General features: G+C 42.6%; 1 protein-coding gene across 3 annotated transcripts in view; it reads right to left on the reverse strand.

The window, feature by feature from the left end:
* SRGAP3 (SLIT-ROBO Rho GTPase activating protein 3) overlaps positions 1 to 19,678 on the reverse strand; it is a 216,619-nt gene that overhangs the window by 12,652 nt on the left and 184,289 nt on the right. For 2 of the 3 annotated variants that reach the window (XM_050957304.1, XM_050957306.1), the window contains exons 12-18: positions 15,281 to 15,383; positions 11,024 to 11,084; positions 9,956 to 10,033; positions 8,587 to 8,721; positions 4,498 to 4,603; positions 4,037 to 4,264; positions 1,999 to 2,078 (exon numbers count right to left, since the gene is read on the reverse strand). In XM_050957304.1, coding sequence (XP_050813261.1) covers positions 1,999 to 2,078; positions 4,037 to 4,264; positions 4,498 to 4,603; positions 8,587 to 8,721; positions 9,956 to 10,033; positions 11,024 to 11,084; positions 15,281 to 15,383 — 791 coding nt within the window. Of the gene's footprint in view, positions 1 to 1,998; positions 2,079 to 4,036; positions 4,265 to 4,497; positions 4,604 to 8,586; positions 8,722 to 9,955; positions 10,034 to 11,023; positions 11,085 to 11,762; positions 11,794 to 15,280; positions 15,384 to 19,678 lie in introns of all 3 variants that reach the window. The other variant, XM_050957305.1, reaches the window with a different exon arrangement.

Consider the following 19,678-nt stretch of genomic DNA (forward strand, 5'->3'; position numbering starts at 1 on the left):
CCCCATTCTCATTAGACTATGGAAACTTCCTTCATTCCATCTGCTGCCTCTTTGAATTGCAGGCTCAGCACCTGCTAGTAATCAGGATCAGACCTACCCTTCTGCTTAGAAACAAAGTATGAATGAGGTGGGCAGTGCTAGGGAGGGGGGAACCTGAAAGATATTGACAAACTCCCCGATCTTCTCTCTCTTGTGACACTGCACCATTGTTTGAGATGTTCTTTTGTGCTAGATCGGTCACCCTAAGATACATATTTTCGCTCAGTACAAATGATGTGACATTTGGGGCTATTATGGGAGGGGAGGCAGATCAATGGAGGAAGCTGACTGGAGAAACATAATAGGAGAGGCTATCAGAGGAGCATTCAGAGCCCTGATAAAATATTGAGCTTCTCAGCAGGGTGTGTGCGTGGGGGTAAAGAGAGAGACAGAGCATGTAAATTCATAAAATAAAGCCGCTCTTCTTCTCCACACTTGCATCACAGTTAATCACCCAGAAACTCCAATCAGAACTATTAATGTGACCATCCAAGCATAAAATTGGCTAAATGACAGCTTGCTCTCCTTCACCTTTGAATCACGTTAGCTCCAGCTTGCTGCTAACACTGAAAAACGTAGAGTGCCTTTTTCGTTAAAGACCCATTTTCAATCATCTGAATTATCTCCTTCCCACCCCTTGTGCCACCTTTTTACAGACCACCAATTAGGGCCACTTATGCCATTTCCACATCAAGTGGAAGAAAGGCATTGGGGGTTTTTACAGCAGTAGAAGAAATCAATGGAAACTGGCAATAAAGAAAGCAGATAACAGGTATGCATAGCAGTGAATCAGGCAGATTTTAAAGTGCACCTTCACTCTGCACAGTAACTCAATTAAAAAGGCATCTGGGATTCTGGCTTTATCATCTCTCAATAATCCCAAAACAAACTTGTTCAGTTTACAATCATTTTTCCAAAAAGCCACAGCTGCAAATGCAACCTGGATATGGAAAGCAAACTGGGCTCTCTCTAGTTTGTGCATCACAACTAGAAACGAAAGGTTCTCCCCTCATTATCACCTAAGCAATGCCCTTGCAATCTCCGCTGATTGTAGAGATTTTACTGAGGGCATAACTAGGCCCCACATGTAGAATTTAGTTAACAAGTCTGTTGCCAGAACAGAATCCAGCACCTCCTGCCATAGCTGCCCATCAGCTCCATAGGTCTGAAAGGAGTCAGACGAAGTTCAGCTTTATTCATGTCACTAAAGAAAGCAGACCTGACTGTGAATAAACAGAGGGAGCAGATGTTTTGAATAAAAACGGCACCATTTTGGCTAAGGTTTCTGTTCAGCGTAGGGCCACTGGGTGGGTGTGACCCACAGCCCACTGACGCCAATTGAAAGACTCTCATTGATTCCAGGAGGCTTTGGATCGGTCCCTTGAAATTCATTACTCTTCCTGTGGTATGCACAAGAACGTGGAGGGGAACAGGAAGGGGGTCCCAAACACAGCAGGCCCTCCCCGCTGCCCTAGGCTGCACTTGTCGGTCACTTTCATGCAGCAAGTCTCTTGCTCTTTCCCCCACCACTCACCTATCCATCAGGTGGTGACAGTATTGTAAAAGCAGGGACCACAAGCCAGCCTGGTCAGCTCAATTCCAAATTAAAAAGAAAAGAGCTCACTGTCGGGATTAACGGGAGTATAAGGGGCAGTTCTGTATGCACTGTTTTAAAGCTCTCACAATGCCACAGAATGAGACTGAAATGTAGCCTGTGGCTTCCTGTAACCATTCCCTTCCCCCCTGGGGGGGTCTATGTTGATTAGACCCCTCTAAAGGAGTAGTCTTTAATATGCACATGCACTGTTAGACACATTGCAACATCTTCCCCCCTAAACAGCCATATGGTAGTCCAAGCTAATTTGATTAGGAGCAAAATACACATTGCTTTCCTGCACACATGTTCCCCTGGCTCTTCTTACTCAGACTCAATTTTCCGCTGTTTATGTCTACACTCACCGTCATCGCTGGTATGTGGCTCTGTGCCGTTGTCATGGTCCACTTCATCAATGGTGCCCGGCTCGCTGTGGGGGCTGTCACTAACATTGAACAGTTGAAGGAAAAAAAAAAAGATACAAATGTAGTTTTAAAAAGAAGAATTAGATTCTACTGGCAGACTACACAGTAAAACAAGTTCTTGGGGCAAAATCCTGATGCCACTGAAGTCCATGTGAGTTGTGCCTTTGACTTCAAAGGGGCCAGAATTTCACCCTTTGTTTGTTTTAAAATCATGGTACACCTCTGAACTTGCTCTCAGAACCAGAGACTCATTCTCTGAACTTCAGATACAGGGCCTGAATCTCCACTGTCCCGCACCTCATGTCATCACTTACACCTGTGCAAAGCAGAGGCAAAACCAATTCTCTGTTCACCCACTCAGTCCGGTGGTATCATTTCACACACTCATTGTACAGGTATTCATGGTGACAGCAGGTGCAAATCACAGGATGAATGAAAGCTTTAAACACCTTGAACTTCAGAGATTTTGATCTGGAATTTTCGTTGAGCCCATTATAAAGACACTGACTCATTGTAAAAATTCAGATCTGAATCCAGGTTTGGATTTCAAGCACCCCCAAAATTCCTCAGTATCGATTATTGAGATCCTTGTTTGAGCATGGGGTTGTGTCTTATAGTTTCCTCTCAATTGTGACTATTAAAAGGGGCTATTTCTGCAGCAGAAACGACCTGTGCAGTAAATCTTGCCCATTCCCCACGTCTGATAAGCAGAACTCTGAAGTGAAAACTCCCATTGAAGCAAGTGTTTCTTTTTAACATTCATAAGGACCAAACAAGACATCTAGAGAGATGGGTCCCAAGCCAAACACTGACTCCATAATCTTGAGTCAATGGAACTTTTGTATGCGTAACAACTGAGTAAAAAACTATGGGACTTCGATCAAAATTCTCAATTCAGGAGAAATTTGGTCACAACAACTGACCTAAAATTCAGTTTTGGTATTAACACCCTTCCATGAAGTCTTAGAGAATTTTTGTTTAACATAAATGCTAATACATTTTCAGAAAAAAAACCCAACCGTTGTCCTGAAGCTTTCATAATGCTTTGCGGCACTGAACTAATGTGGGAGGACTGGAAAGGAAAATTGACCATAAGCAGACTAGTCCATTGTCACTAGTGAAGCTGAGAGAAATGCAAAACATAACCAAGTTGTTACAGAAAAGCAAAGCAGATTTGTAAAATTCTCTGTTTTACTAATCTACAGTGTTACCACAGAACCTCAATTTTAGAACCCCCAAATGTACAAATGACCAGTTCCACAAACCATTTTCTCAATGAGGGTGTGGGAAGTGATGTTGATGAAGAACAAGTCGACATCCCTCCACATCCCAAAGCCCTCACTACACTGGAAATTGCTTTGCAGTGGTTTGAAGGACAAGAAGAAAATGCTGCAGTGCACCATTCTTCAACTTATGCATTGCACCGCCTGTAATTTTGAGATGTTCTATTTCATGAAGTTTGTGATTTTATGAACTCCTCAGTCCCCAGTGAGTTTTCAAACAGGGGTTCTACTGCATTTGTAACAAAGATAAGGATGCGGTAGCAAGGCATAAAGCCAGATCCTCAGTCACGTAAACCAATGTCCTTCCAGTTAAATCAGTCAGTTGTTCCAATTTACATCAAATTTATACCAGCTGAGAATCAGATCCATGATGTTTATAACAGGAAGAAGTAACACTGACAAAACAGAATGAATTCCCACCTGGGGTTTACCCTAGACCTGTAAGGCCTGAATGCTTGGCCCAAATTTCCTACGGGCATTCTGCCTATCCCAATCTCTTAATGAGCTGCTTTTATAAGCCATTTCCCTGAACTCATGTGAACAAAGTTAACCCCTTGTTCATCAGGCACCAACTAGTAGCCCTGCACTGTCACAGACTCACTCTTGGCTTATGATGGAAAAAGATGAAGCTAGAGAGAGAAGTCTGGCCCTGTTTAGAATACTGAAGTTGCTTATTTCAATCACCCACTTCTTACCAATACTCTTCCCCTCCAGTCATGCATTTCTCATACACAGGTCCTTCCAGCTCTCTGTGGTTGGGGAAGATGCCCTCGTGATTTATGATGATGGTTTTGATGACCTCATTTACATGGGCTTGGCAGGACACCGGATCCTGCCCATCTGGAATGTGCATCAAAGTTGGTCCAAAGCAGATGGCCAGGTTGTAGGGATCCATCATGTTCTCATCACTGTACTGTGACAAGCTGCAAACACAAGCAACCCACAGGTAAAGTTCTGACCTGTCTAATGTTGGCTCCAAAACCCAGCACTACAGAGAGTTCATGCAGTCATGCCGAGGAAAGACATTAAGCCAGAGCAGATAGCAAAATACTAACCAAAGTGTCTGTCAGCATTTGACTTGACAAGAAAAGGGAGGCCACTGGAAAGGAGGGGAGCTAGCAGCTGAGTTAAATAAGAACCAGATAAACAGACTCACTGATTGAGGAAAGCAAAGAGGTATCTCATGACAACAATGACAGCTCGGGGCAGAGTAATGATGATTTGCTGGATCTGGTGCACTCTTTCTGCAGGATTCTCCATTTCTAGAACACAAGAATACATGGTAGAGTTTTATGGTCAGGCATTTGCCTGAAGGGCTCTAGTGGCTAAACAACATAGTAAAGCATGGACTTCTATCCAGATCTAATAGTCTGACATGTAAGGGGGAAAAAAAAAAACATTTGTATCCAGAGAAATCTGATTTATAATTTGACATTAACGACCAAACATAGAAACATGCCTACCAAAATTGTGCAGCTCTGTGTGTACAAATGCCCATTTATGCCAGTAAATGTAGAATGTGCATGGAGAAATTCAACACACGGATTGAATTCTGTATCTAATTGAAACGGGAGCTATTTCCATAGCTACGTCTTTATTACCAGTATTTATACATTTGATCTCTAAACTGCTACTGTATTTCCCAAAGGATTTAATCAATACAGGGACTTGAAAACAGAGCAGTTTTTCAGCTTTCCTATCCTACTTCTGTTTTAATTTTCTTTACTGCTTTATGGGCCTAATCCTGAGGTCCTTACTTAAGCTTGGTGTATACTAGAAAATTAAGTTGGTTTAGCTGTATCACTTACGGGGTGTGAAAAATTCTCATCCCTGAGTGTCGTAGTTAAACTGACCCAACGCCCAGTGTAGACAGCCCTAGGTCAACATTAGATCGGTTGACCTAGCTATCACCTCTTGGGGAAGTGGATTATCTACACTAGCTTGAGAACTCCTCCCAACGGCATACATAGTGTCTACACTGAACAGGTTCGGTGGTGCTGCAGTAGCATTTCAAGTGTAGACACGACCTTAGTCTTTCACTCAATCCTTGCTCTGTTTTTACTCAAGTCAAACTGCCATTGACTTTAAATGAGAGTTTTGCCTGACTACGCTAATTCAGGACAGGATTTATCCCTCTATGCACACCATTAAAGCCAACATACTGTATTAGAAGCTGACCTATTTTTTTATGAAGTGTGACTTCAGGGATGTAGTGTGGGCACAGTGCTGGGAATGCAGATGAGCACACTGGGTTCATATGTGACCCACACTATTCTCTGAACCTTCACTGCAGCTAAAGCACTTTTCCATGGCCCAACCAGAGAACTAGACTGAACCTGAGCAGAGCCTTTACTCAATTAGCTTATCCCATTCCCCCCGCTTTCTTTTTTTAATTGGGTACCTCTGCTGTCCCAGGATCTATCTAAAGCATTACAGGAAAAGTGACTTCCTGGCCATTTCTGATCCAAACAGAAGCAATAAAGACCAAAGATTTTGTGAGAACAGGCACTCCTAGGAAATTCCCTATCCCAGCTGGATCTAAGAGAGATTTCTACTCTAGGGGTATGTCTTACACAGCCACAGCAGTGAACCCTCCCAGCTCAGGACAACAGACTCAGGTTAGCAGGGTTTGTGGTAGCACTCTAAAAACAGCCCAAGCCGCAACAATCTACACTGCTAATTTTATCACAGTAGTGCAAGCTCCATGAGCTCAAGTCTGTTGATCCAATCTTGGAGGCTCATTGCCATTGGCTCAGTAGATGTACCCGAAATGAATTGCCTAATGTTTGGGTGCTTAGTCATGTGAACTGTGCTGAAGTTTGCTTATCACTCAAACACAAAAGCTGGTCAATATTTTTTGTTCAAACACTTTTCTGTGACTATTGGCCATATTTCAAACATGAAAATACTGCAGAAAACACTGATTTTCTCCAAGTTTTCCATTCTTTGAAGAAAATATTGTTTTAGTCTTTATTTGTTATCATTTGCGGTGGTCAGTTTTCATTGTTTTGCTTAAGGATGGGGTGATTTAAATTAAATTTTAGAAAAATTAAAAATAGATTTTTTTTAATCCAAACAAGACAATGACGAATGATCTGTATTGAAACGCAATGGAAAAAAACTCTCAGCAAATTTCGAAGTGTCCATTTATAAAAAATATTTCAACCAGCTGTAACAGAGAGGTTTTAATGGATGTAATCATAACTGCATCACTTTATAACTGGGGCAGGCCAGTGAATTGCAAATCTCTAGAATTAGAATTCCTTTTCTGCTCATTTCTTTGGCATGTGCATTTGAGAAAGATTTCCATGTAAACTCTCAGCTCCCAGCTGAGCAAAAGTGACAGGCAGCCTCTCATTTGTTAAGGAAGGAAGATGTTCTCATATCACATAAACAGTGAGTTATATGGCACTGCAGCCTTCTGGGGCATTCAAAGGCCCTATGACATGTGCAATGCCACCTGCTGCAGAAAGTCACTCAGAATACTTTAGCGTGAGCCAAGGGAAATCAAACAGACTTTCTGTTTTATAGTCCAGAGAGACTTCTTGGCTGAGTCAACCTGTCTTCCTTAGCAAGCTCGTGGGCCAGAACAGTAAGTACAAGGCTTGATCATTTTACAGCATTTTGCTTTTGAGTGGTTCTCAGATGTAGACATTTTCCCAACCCATTTAGGTTGAGAGACATATTATACAGCACACATTTATTGGACAGAAAAAAGGAAGCCATTTATTATAAACGTACCATCAGTAGCACTTGATGTAAAAGAAAGTTAAGAAAGAGGAGAAGAAAAGCTATATAGAGATTTTTTTTTTTAAAGAGAGGGATAAGGAAGAAGAAAAGAAAAGGAAACATTAAGAATAGGAACCAGAAAATTAACCACTGATGTGTGCTAGGAATCACTCCCAAAGGCTCTTATAATTGTGCTAACTGGCCCCAATTCAGCAGGGTGCTTATGTTCTTAAAGTTAGGCATGCACTTAAGTAGTCACATTGACTCCTATGGGAATATTTATGTGTCTAAGGTTAAGCATATACCTACCTACCTTTTTAAACTGGGACTTTGGGACAAATCCAATGCCTATGGACTTCAGTGGGGGCTGGATCAAGCCTTTTTCAGCCTTGCTTGCAACTGTCTTTGTAAGAGGCAGCTTGTGTCACTGGCATGTATGCTAGAACCGTGCAATATTCAGCACTTTCGTTTTGTGAAACTGTTAGTGGAAATCGCTTCCATCGTGTGGGGTGCTTGCCCACATACACCCTCTGCCTACCAGACTTTGCTGTATGTAACATTTTGACAGGTATGGCCATTTCATACATCCAAAATATGAGACAACAATGAATTTCCTAAGCCTATTGACACAAACCTACGTTGCTGGAAAAATGTGCATACCGTAGGCACATCTTAGTAGAAATAGGCCAATTTGAATGTCACCCACCCCTAAATATAACCCGTTTCTTCAGGTTCTGCTGAATCTTTAGCCTTTTTGAACACTACCATTGAAGGGAGAGGTTAGACATGAGCAGTAAAGCCCCTGATTAAGCAAAGCACTTAAACGTGTGCTTATCATTAAGCAAGTGAATAGTCCTATTAGAACTATTCACATATTTTGACAGGTGCTTTGTGACTAGGGCTGAAGTTTATAGATTCTGGATATTTCTTTTGCAAAATAAAACTAAGAGAAAGCATTTTGTGCAAAAATGCACATCACACTCCCCCATTATTTCTAAAACTGCAGATTCATCCCACCAGTTCCTCTTTCCCTCAAGGGCACTAAGAGCATCCATCACGTGGCAATACATACTCACTTCAACCAGGAGGTATTGAGAGAAATATAATTAAGTCTGAGGTTTTTTCCCCAGCTCCATTAGCTTGAGAAGAGCAGGGTGGAATGTTTTGAAAATAATAAGAATCATCCTGAACGTTCATCACCCTGAAATTCAAACCCAAACTTTGTAAGGTTCAAGGTACCTGAAACAACCCCACCCCTGATTGTTCACATCCCTCAGCACTTTCCAGATTTGTTTGGGACATGAAATGCAAATGGTGAAATATCATGAGAACGACTGATCTCTTGAGGTTCTTCTTGCCCTTTGAGCCCAATTTTACAGACAGAAGAGGTTCGGATGAGGTTCTGATGCTTATCTGTACTGACGGGCTTATCTACCACTGCTTCTCTGTTGGGAAGACACTGTCTTGTAGCTGCAAAATCTAAGGAACCTATGTATGTCTCATTGTTGGTACTTACTTATAGTAGATATCAAATCTTGAAACCTTTCCTTAGGAAAGAGTGGGTTTTCCAGTCCTCGGAAATACAGCTTTAAGACCCCAGCAACCGAATTAATGTCACGTTCATTCTGATCGTCAGCGAGAGGGTCTTCACCTGAACACACAAAAGATTTATTTCCAGCATTCCTTCCTAGCTGAATTATGCAGCAAGCACCACTCAGCTAATCAGAATTGGAAAACCAAAAGCTCTGCATTGATAAAAAAGCAACACATGCAAAGGTAACATTATGTAGTTTCCCAACACATCAATGGCTTAATAAGATATTGTGTCAAGCAGCATCATTCCAAGGCATACTATAGCCCAGCCTATAAGTAATCAAAGGGATGTGGGTAATTGTCACAGTGAGGGTTTTAAAACATTCCTGAAGGTTAGCGGTATTATTTGGTTCTTTTTCAGAGTTTTCAGCCCAATACATCTTTTGCATTCAGTGTGTCAGACAACTCAAGGAAGGATGACACGTGGTATGGGACAGTCTCAAAAGATGGGACCTGCTGGATGACACAATCATGTCCCAGCTCACCTGTGTTATATTGAAATCAATAAAATAGTATTGGCCAGCTCAATGAGTGCATTGTATGGTGATAAGTCTGGAGGCGATTTTCAAAGCTGCCTAAGGGACTTGGATGCCCAGTTCCTATTAAAATGAATGATAATTGGGCATCCAAATCCCCTAGTTGGCTTGGAAAACAGCAGCTGGAACCTTCAATGGTGGTCATGTGCTCACAACCGTTCCCAGCCACCAACAGCTATTTAAAAGTATTTATGGAGTCACAGATTCTAAGACCAGAAGGGCCCATTGTAATCATCTACTCTGACCTGCTGTCTAACACCAGCCATATGATTTCACCCAGAGCAATTTTTATATAAATATAAGGCCCAATACCACAACCCTTATATGTCTGGGTGCTTTTTACCAGGCTGAGGCTCACTGTTATTAATTTTTAATAAACTAAGTCATCTGGAGGACAATTTAACATTTACTCCCTGTATTATGAGTTAAGATGAGCCTTTGTGAAGTTTGTCAGTCTTCTTCCTATGTGTAAGAGTGATAAAGGGTAGCTAACGTGCACAATTTTGTATTGGCCCTAGCAAGCACAGAGGGGCAAGAAGAGGTCTTCATCATCCCCATTTTCTGTTATCCAGGAAATGGTACGCTGTCTAAAGGCCATTAGGGTGTGATTTTCTAAAGCCCTTAAGGGAGGAGTTAGGCATCTTAAAATCCACCCTTAAATCTTGGTCTCCTTGATGGATAAAGAGGAGTGGTTTCAGAAATCAAACTCTTAGCTGCATCTACATTCCTTGACAGGTCCACAGGCTACTCACATACCTCTTTCAAATGAATTCTTGATGTCATTGACTTCAACCTGAGACCCAGGAACTCTAAAGATACCCTGTTGCTGAAGACCTGGAAAGAAGGAAGGGAAGGAAGGAGAGGTTGATTGATTTGTTCCAGTGCATTGAAACCAACATCAAAATTTGGAATTTCTGTTGTTTTGTTCTGCTGTTTTGCTGGAATTTGATGGGGGCTAATATGCCAAACTCCACAAAATTTGGTAAAGAACAATCCCCGGGGAAAGTAAAAGCAATGAACCCACCCATTACCCCCAAATTAATAAATACATAAAAAAAGTCAGAACCAACTCTCATGCTCCAGAAAACCTACACTTCATCCGTAAAAAGAAACATAGCAGAAGTCTGTATTTTCCACACTGAGCAACAGAGAGCATTATACAGACATGGCCATTAAGAGCTGACGTTAAACCTTCCTGCCCTGGCTTGTCAAAATCTCAAACAGAAAACAGCCCCACGGGCTCCCCTCAACCGCAACCTTCCCTAGTAACACAAACACTTGCTATGAAAAAAGAATTTGAAGTGGGGGCAGGTGCGATCTAAAAGACGAGAGGCAAAACTGACAGGTAAAGGGCAGCCCAGAGCCAGCGTGCAGTGACTTATACAGACTGCACTGTGTCTGACTTGAAACATGCCAGGCAGAGCGTCCCCTGAGGAGCCTCCACTGGTTTTTGTTTTTGCTGCTAAAGAAATTGATAAGCTCTACATGGCCTAGATCTGCCTCTTTGTGCAAGAAAGGGAGAGGTAGGGGATACCAATTGAGATTTTATTTCTGCTTTTGCCTTTTCTATTCCAAATCCCCTAGATCAAATACCACAACCGGCTCCCACTGGATCAGGGTCCAAGCGAACAATTTAACCCCAAGTAAGCGCACACAGGACCCATATATTTGTCATGTATACACTATTACATCATGGTTTATATCATTATAACTCACATCCATACAATTGGTCAAGGCAGTTGGCTCCTCTATTATCTTTCATCATTAATACTTTATTTCTTTTACACAACAGCTTCTATTGTAGCTATCAGCAAATAAGCTTACCATATAAATTGATGTATCGGATGCAGCTTTCAACTACAAGTGGGATAGCCTGTCCTGAATCCTAAAAAAAAAAGTATTAAATTCAATAAAGAATGAAGAGCTTATTAGCATGTTGACAACAACATACTGGAAGCTTATTCAGAAAAAGATTGCAAAAACTCAGGTTTGAAGATCAACGCCATTGAGTTTAGTAAGAGAATAAGCAAGAAAAGGAGGTGCTAAAAACATCAAGCCATCAAACAATGCTGAGTACACTTGTGTGAAGTCAATTATTCGTGGAAAAGGCCTCTATTATGTGTGCGAAAAGCTGATTGTCCTTATATGGTTGACTGAAAAACAAAACGAAAGGGACAAATGAAACTGGATCACAGCTACTCCATTTCAAAGACGTAATTATAAGCCAGATCAAGACTTGCATTATGCCTGTCTGATGAAACAGGCTTCTGGTTACAGAATTTAAAGAATATTTTAGTCTAAAAAAAAAAGAGCCATTGTCACAGAAGTGACCAAAAAATGTGTGAATGCATTAACCATGGACCTCTAAATGGGGGCCTCATGCTAGAATGAATTTTGGCTTTTGTTCTTGTATTTAAGCCACTTCTCAGAGGGCTCCCAACAGACTGGGGGAGGTCTGCAGGTAGCTTGGGCTTTGGAAGTGGACATTTTTACAGGAGGGATACAAATGCATCCCTCACATTGATTTTGTTTGGTTTCGGAAAGGAGGCCCTCTAGTAAATACCTGGTTCCTTGTTCGAGCATTCCTTCTTCCTCTGATAACATAAAAAAGCAGCAGAGCAGGAAAAAAAGAAAAGATTAAGCAAGAATAAGATCAGTTCAAGTAAGCATCTCTTCCGGAGGCCATGAAAGCTCAAATGCAATGGCAGCTTAGAAAGATCCAGGTCAAGCCCCCAACTTCCCCCCACCCTCTCTCCCAAAAGCTGCTTCGTATGCAGTGTCTGAGCCTCAGTGATTGACGAGAATTCAGAAGCCTCTTGCCAGATTTGTGCCATTCCTCCTCCTTCTGCCTTCCTGCTACTGAACTGCCCAGTCCCTCCCTCCCATCACTGTATTCAAAGTGGGCTTCTATTTTTCACCCACATCCCATAGATGTTCAGAGGGAAGTGTGGTGCCCCGGCTTCTCAAAAAGAAGGGAACAGAGAATTCTTGGGAACAGAAAACCCTTGTGTTCAAGGTGTCCATTAATCACTAACTGCTGTCATAAACAGATAGCTAAGGGTTAATGTTCTTTTACCTGTAAAGGGTTAACACAGGGAACCGAACACCTGACCAGAGGACCAATCAGGAAACAAGACTTTTTCAAATCTGGGTGAAGGGAAGTTTTGGGTGTGAGTCTTTTGTCTTGGTTCGGTGACCCTCTCGGCTCTGAGAGTGATTTTTCTATCTCCTGGCTTTCTAATCTTCTGTTTCCAAGTTGTAAGTACAAGGATAGTAAGACAATAGGTTTATATTGTTTTCTTTTGTATTTACATGTATGTAGTTGCTGGAATGTTTTAAATTGTATTCTTTTTGGATAAGGCTGTTTATTCATTTTTTTTCTTTAAGCAATTGACCCTGTATATTGTCACCTTAATACAGAGACTATTTTAATGTCCTTTTTCATTCTTTTTATATAAAGCTTTCTTTTTAAGACCTGTTGGAGTTTTCTTTAGTGGGGACTCCAGGGAATTGAGTCTGCAGCTCACCAGGGAATTGGTAGGAGGAAGAAGTCAGGGGGGGAACTCTCTTTGTTTTAGATTTACTAAGCCTGACTTTGCATATCCTCTGGGTGAGGGGGAAGAGAGATCAGATCTCTCGGTACTTGTGTTTCCAGGACTGGAAGCAGGGAATCTCCTAGGGTCATCCAGGGAGGGGAGCCTGGGAGGAAGTAACAAGGAAACAAGGGGAGGGGGTTATTTCCCTTTGTTGTAAGACTCAAGGCATCTGAGTCTGGGGGTCCCCCAGGGAAGGTTTTGGGGAGACCACAGTGACCTAGGCACTGTATAATTCCTAGCTGGTGGCAGCAATACCAGGTCCAAGCTGGTAACTAAGCTTGGAGGTTTTCATGCTAACACCCATATTTTGGATGCTAAGGTCCAGATCTGGGAAGAAATGTTATGACAACTGCCCTGGGTTAGCTAGGAACTTCCATAATTGTCCATTACAGAGGGTTTATGCAGACACATCTGGTACCAGCCTTTGTTGGGCACAAGATTCAGGACTAGATGGCCTGTGGGTCTGATCTGGTGCAGAAATCCCTAGGATTCGAAATATGTGAACAATGGTTTCCCACAGGACTCTCCTCATTATGTAGGACACTAGTCCTTTCAGATAGGTTTTCAGAGCAGCTAATTACTCCAGAACAATATTTAACAGGCTGGACTTTAATCAATATTGCCTTTTTAAAAATCAATTTACGAATGGAAAGATTATAAGTATTAAAAGATGAATAGCTTTGTACGTCTGGATGTATATTATTTGTGACAATGCACTTCCCCATTTAAAAACACTGCCTTTAGGTTTATGGCTGCTCTAAAACAGCAGAATAGAATAATCTAAAGCAGGGATGGAAAAGGCCCATTAGCTTGTCTAATCCAGGCTTTTCTCAGTGCTGTTCACTACAATATTTTCTCTCATGCTCTTCCCAGTCTCAGTTGAAATGTCTGCAGCAAAGGAGCTCTCATCCCTACACAAACAGAATGTATTTCAGGATTAGACTTTGGAGGATCAGTAGTTAGGCAATTAGATTAACCCTTGGGGAATACAGGGGAAAGACTTTCAAAGATCTGTACTATTATTCTTATACTATGCAGTTTATTCGGACTGAATGGGCCACTTGGATTCTGAGTTATATGTATGATAAAGGGTCGCATTCTGCTCCTAGTTTCACTGGTATCAACCAAATTAATCTGGACTGATCCCGCTGTAATTTAAAAACAATCGGATCCAAAAAGTTATCCAAGATGCACCCTTTGCACTGCGAGAGCAACTTAGATCTTTTCAAAGAGTGTCACAGGCCACTGAGCCAAAGCCGCTACGGTTCTTCGAGAAACCGTTTGCTCCTGTAATGGAAGAGTAATAAAAGGGAAACACTGACATTCTTCTCCCATGTATTGCTTATAGTATTTGTTTTCTACAGCCCCCAGTTCAGAAAGCATTTAAGCAGATGACTGGAATTAAGCACCAGCTTAAATGTTTTGCCAAATAAGGATGGACTGCGGACTCGGGGTCTATGGTGACAAGCCCATTACTTCTATTTGAGCCATTCTTCCATTCCCCAGCGTGTGCTGGAGTAAAACACCTTACAAGAGGAGGCTCATCCGCTCTGCCAGCGCTGGATTTGACTGGAGGGCATCAGCACCTTTCCATATTGGCATTGACTCTAACTGACTTTTTAGGGGGGGGGGAGGGTGTTAAGAAAAGCATAGAATATGTAATCCTCCCACTCAGCTCCCTCTAAACAAAACATTTCAGCAGAAGTCTGCTTTGCTAACATTCCCTACAACAGGGAGGCAATTTGTGAGAGTTTATGAATCATTTTATCTTCTCCTGTAGCCATGAAAACAGGAGATAAAACGTTCTGATTTCTTTTTAAAGTTTCTAATCAGACATTGCTCAGGGAATCCTCCTCGAAGGACAATATTTTTTTGTGAGGTTGCTTCACCCCTGCTCGACACTCCTCTTAAAAATAAAAGTCTAGGTGTTAGCACAATATATATACACACACATATATATATATAGTGCTATCTTTCCTTCCCCAGACACAAAGGACCCCACCAGTGGAACACCAGGATCTTTGGGGATTTTCTTTATTTTCTGCTGCTTGATCTTCTGCAAGTCTCTTTCTATGACAGGTGGGAGTAATGCTGTTTACTTCCAGGGTGTTCATATAACAGCAACTTAGAAAGCCAACACAGCTACGCCTGTTGTGATAAGATATGGCACATTGCAATTAACCTGCTGACAGGCAAGACTGACATGGTGACTCCACACTGTTCCACAAGGGTCATTACCATTATCTCATCCCTCCCAGTTGGTGTGGACAGTACCGTGACAAGTAATGTAGTGAATGCACCGTGGGTGAGAACAGATATGGAAGGAAATCTTCACTGAGGCAGAGAGCATACTAGCCATGTTAACAGTGTGCACAGTGGATAGGAAGGACCAGGTCCAAAAGAGGAAATGTGTTAGCAATTAGGATAGAAAAACCACCATTACATTCATAGCGTTCATAGACTCTCACTGTCAGCCAGCAAGTACCTTAATGAACGTTTCCATATTGCCGTTAAAGAGTTTATGATTATAGACTGAGAGAGGCCTAGGTCTCCTCATTTTCTGTGGTTTAGGGGGAAGACATGGGGGCCTGGGAGAAATGGAACAAAAAAAAAATCAAAACACCAACATAAATACATTGACAGGGAAAGATCTCAAAGGCTATGGCGGATTGGTGGGCAGGCGGGAGGATCCCTCTATGAGGACTAGTGCATTGGCTCCAAACAGATGTTGTAACTGTTCCCCCCACGAGCATCTTCCTACCAAGATTGATGTTGCATCCCCACTTACTGAAAGTTATTTAAATCAAGTCACTGAGCTTTACCGATTATGCCCACATTGTTTGGGAATCCACACAACACTGACTATATCTCGATGTCCCGGGCCAGGGCCAGGGCTCAGCGTAAAACCTCACATGGGTTTTCTAGGGCAGACTCTCGATTATTTCAAAGCCCTAGCTAAGCGTCTGGAGGAGGAAATCCTTGTGTGTGCTGACCGACCTTGGATGTACGGTTTAGGCCTCAATCTTGTGATGGACCCCAGGGAAGCATGCGGGGGAGAGCCTTTCTGTGGGCGGCTCATTGCAAAATTGGGGCCTTACACTGCAAGCTGTTGGAGGCAGGGTCCGTGTCTTCCCACTGGCCTGTACATCACCTAACGCCTGGTCAGCGCAGCCCATTACCCTCCATGATCTCCCAAAGTTGTCCAGCAATGCCACATGATATTATCACCAGCAGAGTAGCTGCAATTAGACAACTTTAACAGGACGTTGCTACGAGGCACAATGCACAACTCTGACAAGCTACTAGTGGTCTATCACAAGACACACCCCTCTCAGGAAATTAAAAGCTGTGCACTGGGGTGACTAGCCAGGATCTTAATAAATGATGGACTATTAGCAATCTTTTTCTCCTGCCACACACAGAACCTGTCACCTCCATGTCAGAAAATAATACAGCTGCTTAGTATTCTGGTCAAGATCTTGTCTATTACCTCTGATAAGCTGCGGTTTATTTTTCACTCTCCGAGACAACATGTATCACAGTCCCTGCTTGGTATTTGGGCTAGAAGCAGGGGTGACATTTTTACAGAAGTAAAGGCCAGTGTTGGCCCTTTGCTAGGTTTTAACTTTTTCTTGCCACTTACGCCAGTTCATCACACTGTCTTCCTGAGAGAATTCTCAGAGCAGCTGAAAAGTTCAATCTATTCACTGGCAAACCCCAATTCCACCAATGCTAACCTACCGAAAACACTCGGGGCAAAAAACTGTTTATTCCCAAACAGATCTCATCCTAGTGTTGGGAACTCAGCAATTAGGAGGAAAGTGGTGACACCTCCGAAGACCCCACAGCTAATTTTTACTTGTAAGATTACAATTGCAACTATTTACAGGGACATTGTCTAGGTTGGTGAACTTAGGCCCAAAATTTGCAAATAGCTGTAAGAAAAAAATGCAGGTCAAAGTTCCTGGGTTTTGTCATTTTGTTTCCTTCAAAATTGATGCTTCAATGTCGTTTTTAAATTTTAAAAGTCAGGACAGCCCCCACCCACCCCATGCAACCCTGCAGAGGCCAGCACTCATGCACAATAGAGCAGTAACAAGCTGAAGTGCACAACTCAGCCTCTATTATAACCAGTTGGCAACAAACCAAACTGAGTGTAGAATGGTGGGGAAAAAATGGTAAACAAAAAAAACCCAAACCCACCATATTTAGGGCTCTGTCTTTGTCACAATGAATTCCTTTTGTTTCAAATTCCCAGTGGGTTTTTCTAAACAGTGAGATTTTTTAAAAATAAATCACAAAAAGTAGTTCAAGACCACAATGTCAAGTAAAGGGAGCATCTGACAGACAGCAGGGAAGTGTCAGGGCATCCTAAGTGGCAGGTATATGAAGGACGAATTTGAAGTGAAGCAACTGTTAGGCCTGATTCTAGTCTCTCACTTACTATTACTGTGGGAATCACAGTGGTGCTTACAGGCCCCAGCAGAGAGCAGCACCCATTATTCCAGGCACTGTACAAAAACTGAGTAAGAGACAGTCCCTGACCTGAAAACTTACTAGACTAAGGGTGAGAGAGGAAACAGAGGCACATAAAAGTGACTCAGCCAAATCACATAGCAGAGAACTTACAACAGGCCCCAGGTCTCCCAAGTCCCAGGAAGCGCCCCATCCACTTACACCAGGGCAATTACGAGCAACTCCACAAAGTCAATACACTTTCGTAGGAGCAGAATTGGGCCCCCTGCCTTTAAGCTGGAATGGCTGTCAAGTGATGCTAGCTTCTGCCCTATGAGCTGCTGGTGTTTGGACCTGATTTTCAGAGGCAATGAGCTCCTGTAGCCCCATCTGACTTCACTGGAGATTGTGCTCAACATCCCTGGACATGTAGCCCATGAAAGCATAGGAGGATTATTTCAGTACACTGGGTGGAGATTTAGCCAGTTGGTTCTTATTGACATTATTCAGAATGTGACTATTTTCTAAAATTCAAGTCTACAGAACTCAATTATCTAGACCCTGCAGGAGAAAAATGGCATGAAGTCCTACTGTCATGATTCCACTCTACCTTCATCCTCACCGCCACAAAATGTTATGGATGTTTGTATTGTAAAACATCACAGGAGGGGATTTTAATGAGTCTGGCTAAAATCAGTGCAAAGAGCCTTCCTGCAAAAGTACTAAAGAGCTGAGCAGAACCAACAAGAACAATTTACAAACAACTCTAAACGTTAAAGGTGACAGAGTCATGATCCACATAAATCAGGTGCCTTTAATTAAAAGAAACAATTTGACTCCAGGCACTTTTGCTGCTTATAGCCATTCCTTCAACTGACAATTCAGGAGCAGAAATCATTACAGTGCAGCGAAGAGTCCATCCAATTCTCAGTTAGATGACTGTGATATAAACCACAGAGACCGAGGATGTCTGTTGCTCTATAATTTCCTCTAGCTGGGTGAGGCCCTGAAGGAAAAAGATTGTGGCATTCTGGCCTCCAGCTGGGTTTAGTCGGAAGGCCATTCTGACAGTGCTTATAGTGCTGCCTCAGGAGGAGCAGATTCTTCTCTTTTGTTTGTTTATGTGATGCACAAGCTAATTCAGGGACAAAAAAACAACAAAAGCAGCAGAGTGCTGTGTTGTCATCCCTCACTCATGAGTCTTAGTTATTTGTTACCCTGATTATTTTGGCCTGTGATACTGTCCCAGTTGCTTCCGCCCCAGATAAGGAAGCTCCTGAAGAGCAAAGTTTAGGTACAGTTTTTGGTCTTCCTTTAGTTACTCTGATGTCCCTTCACCAATCAATCAGTCCTTTACCAAAGCACCTTTTCATCCAAAGGATCACAAAGTGCCTTGCAGGCTGTATTGCTACCACTGAAATGCAATCTCATCTGGGCTGGAACATGGCATCATTAGAGACAATGCTGTACACAATAATTGGCTTTATCGCTCTGTCTGCCATCAGCCAACTATGGTTCCAACTAGGACAGGTAATCAGAGGCTCCTGGGATAGCTGGTAGCCTTGGAAGAACCCAGGAAGGACCTGGAAGCACAACTCTTGCAGAATCAGCTATCCAGGACATGCTACAAGCTGGTTAGCAGGTAGTTGAGCAGATGCCTCTTGCCTCCATTGGATCTTGGGAGACATGCAGACTGGAAAGTTGAGCCATGTACCTCTTACACAGCAGACAACCCTGATGTAAGAATTCCTCAAATTCACAGAGCTTCCAGTTCCCGCCATGGGTTATTTCTGCCTAGGGGAAAAGGGAACCTCTGTGTTCTCATGTGATTGGCCCTGGCCACCTCAGTTTAGAATCCTGGTCGGTTCTCAGCCTTGCTGATGTTTTAAGGCATGTTAACTCCAGCAGGATGCCTCCATTACCAGCCGGTTGGAAAGGCCCAAGGCACCCCGAACAGCTTGCTGAAGAGAGAGCTCCACAGAACGCTAGTGGGGCTGTTTTTCTGTCTGGAAATGCAGCCACAGCAGCCAGCATGTTTCAGCATTTGTAAGATCAAATGTTTCTGCTGGTATTGAAAACTTTATGAAAAACTGAAACAGGGCTATGAAAAGATAATGAGGGGTTTCTACAAGCTGTCGGGAGGGGTTTGGCAGCTCCACTGACCCATATCCTATTGTTATAAATCCTACAAATTCATAGCAAGCTGCTAAAGCTAAGCTCAATGGCTTTGTGTACCGAGCATTTGGAAAATGCAATGGAAAAAGGTCCCTCCCTCCTACATGTACTCTCAGCTCCATCAATTGCTTCATTTGAATGGAAAGTTGTGGGGTGCACCAGCATTTTCCGTACCGCCCGTTAAAAGGGTTGGATCTGGGGTGGTCACCCCAGCATCACCTGGAGTCCCATGCAGCACGTCCGGCCCTTGCTT

This window comes from Gopherus flavomarginatus, chromosome 6 (genome assembly GCF_025201925.1).
Source record: "Gopherus flavomarginatus isolate rGopFla2 chromosome 6, rGopFla2.mat.asm, whole genome shotgun sequence".
In the NCBI taxonomy this organism is placed as follows: Eukaryota; Metazoa; Chordata; order Testudines; family Testudinidae; genus Gopherus; species Gopherus flavomarginatus.